The following is a 1,143-nucleotide window of genomic DNA, read 5'->3' on the forward strand; positions in this document are numbered from 1 at the left end:
ACACACTCTCTCTCTCTCTCTCTCTCACACACACACACACACAGAAAGTACTTATTAAGTAAAAGTTAAAACTTTTTAGTTATTTATGTGATATTTCAGTATTGCTTGTGTGATCAAATACAATTGGGGTCACTGTATTTATTGCTATCATAAAATGATCTCATTAATTCTCAAAGTCATGATGAAACATAAGAAGCGTCTGATCTTTTCTTCCTTATTGTGACACATCTGAGTAAATCAGATTATCAAAAAGAAAAAAAAAGTAGGGCGGAGACTTATCAGAATATTGAGTATGACATTTTGATTAAACTCATTTAGTCTTTTTTTTTTTTTTTAATTAAATGCATGCATGAATTTCTCACAATTAACAAAATGCATTAAAATATTGAAGTCAGGCACATTTAAGCAGTAGAGATAAATTCAAACTTAAGGGTATAATACACTGTACATAAAAAGTATTTCAACTTTTTTTGACCCGTTTCAATATGAACATAAATCCCTTTAATAATCCTGTGCAGAACTTCTCTATCTCTATAAACAAACTCTAGCAGAGACGGTAGCAGAAGCAGTGCCAGATAAAGCCGCATGAAATTGTAACCTCTATAATCAAAGCATAACATAAAACTAACTATTTTCGTTTGAATTACAGCTAAAACCACCATATTACAAAAATTCACTAAAATGACACACCATAATTCGTGTGAAGGCTTAGAAACCAAACATTTACCCAGAGCTGATTACAGACAGATTTTCTCCACTTGCTGTTATTCCTCAAACAATATCACAGTCCTCATTTGAGGATTTTTAAGAAATAACACAGTTATTAATGCATTTCATGAAATGCATTAACAGAAATGCTCTAAAAAAGAGAAATGCACATGAAATTGTCAGTTGTGCATTCAGTGAAACCCGTGTTCTCAGTCGATCAGGTGGCGGTGCTGCTGTTGTTATTGGCTGCGGTTGGGTTCGCTCAGGTGCTTGACCGAACGCTCGTCCTGTCCCATGAGAGGAGCTCCATCGAGAGGACATACGAGCTGACCAAATACCTGGACCACCAGCTGAAGGAGATCAGAGACACTTATGTGAGTCACTCTCTGTGTGTGTGTGTGTGTGTGTGTGTGTGTGAGTGTGTGAGAGAGAGAG

The 1,143-nt window shown here is 36.0% G+C and overlaps 1 protein-coding gene across 1 annotated transcript in view; it reads left to right on the plus strand.

Annotated features, from left to right (window-relative positions):
* Positions 1–1,143, plus strand: part of clcf1 (cardiotrophin-like cytokine factor 1) — a 21,118-nt gene that overhangs the window by 6,281 nt on the left and 13,694 nt on the right. Inside the window, exon 2 of the mRNA XM_016237289.1 lies at positions 922–1,082. Within this exon, the coding sequence (XP_016092775.1) occupies positions 922–1,082 (161 nt within the window). The remainder of the gene's footprint in view (positions 1–921; positions 1,083–1,143) is intronic.

This window comes from Sinocyclocheilus grahami, unplaced genomic scaffold (genome assembly GCF_001515645.1).
Source record: "Sinocyclocheilus grahami isolate Dianchi unplaced genomic scaffold, SAMN03320097.WGS_v1.1 scaffold510.1, whole genome shotgun sequence".
NCBI lineage: Eukaryota > Metazoa > Chordata > Actinopteri > Cypriniformes > Cyprinidae > Sinocyclocheilus > Sinocyclocheilus grahami.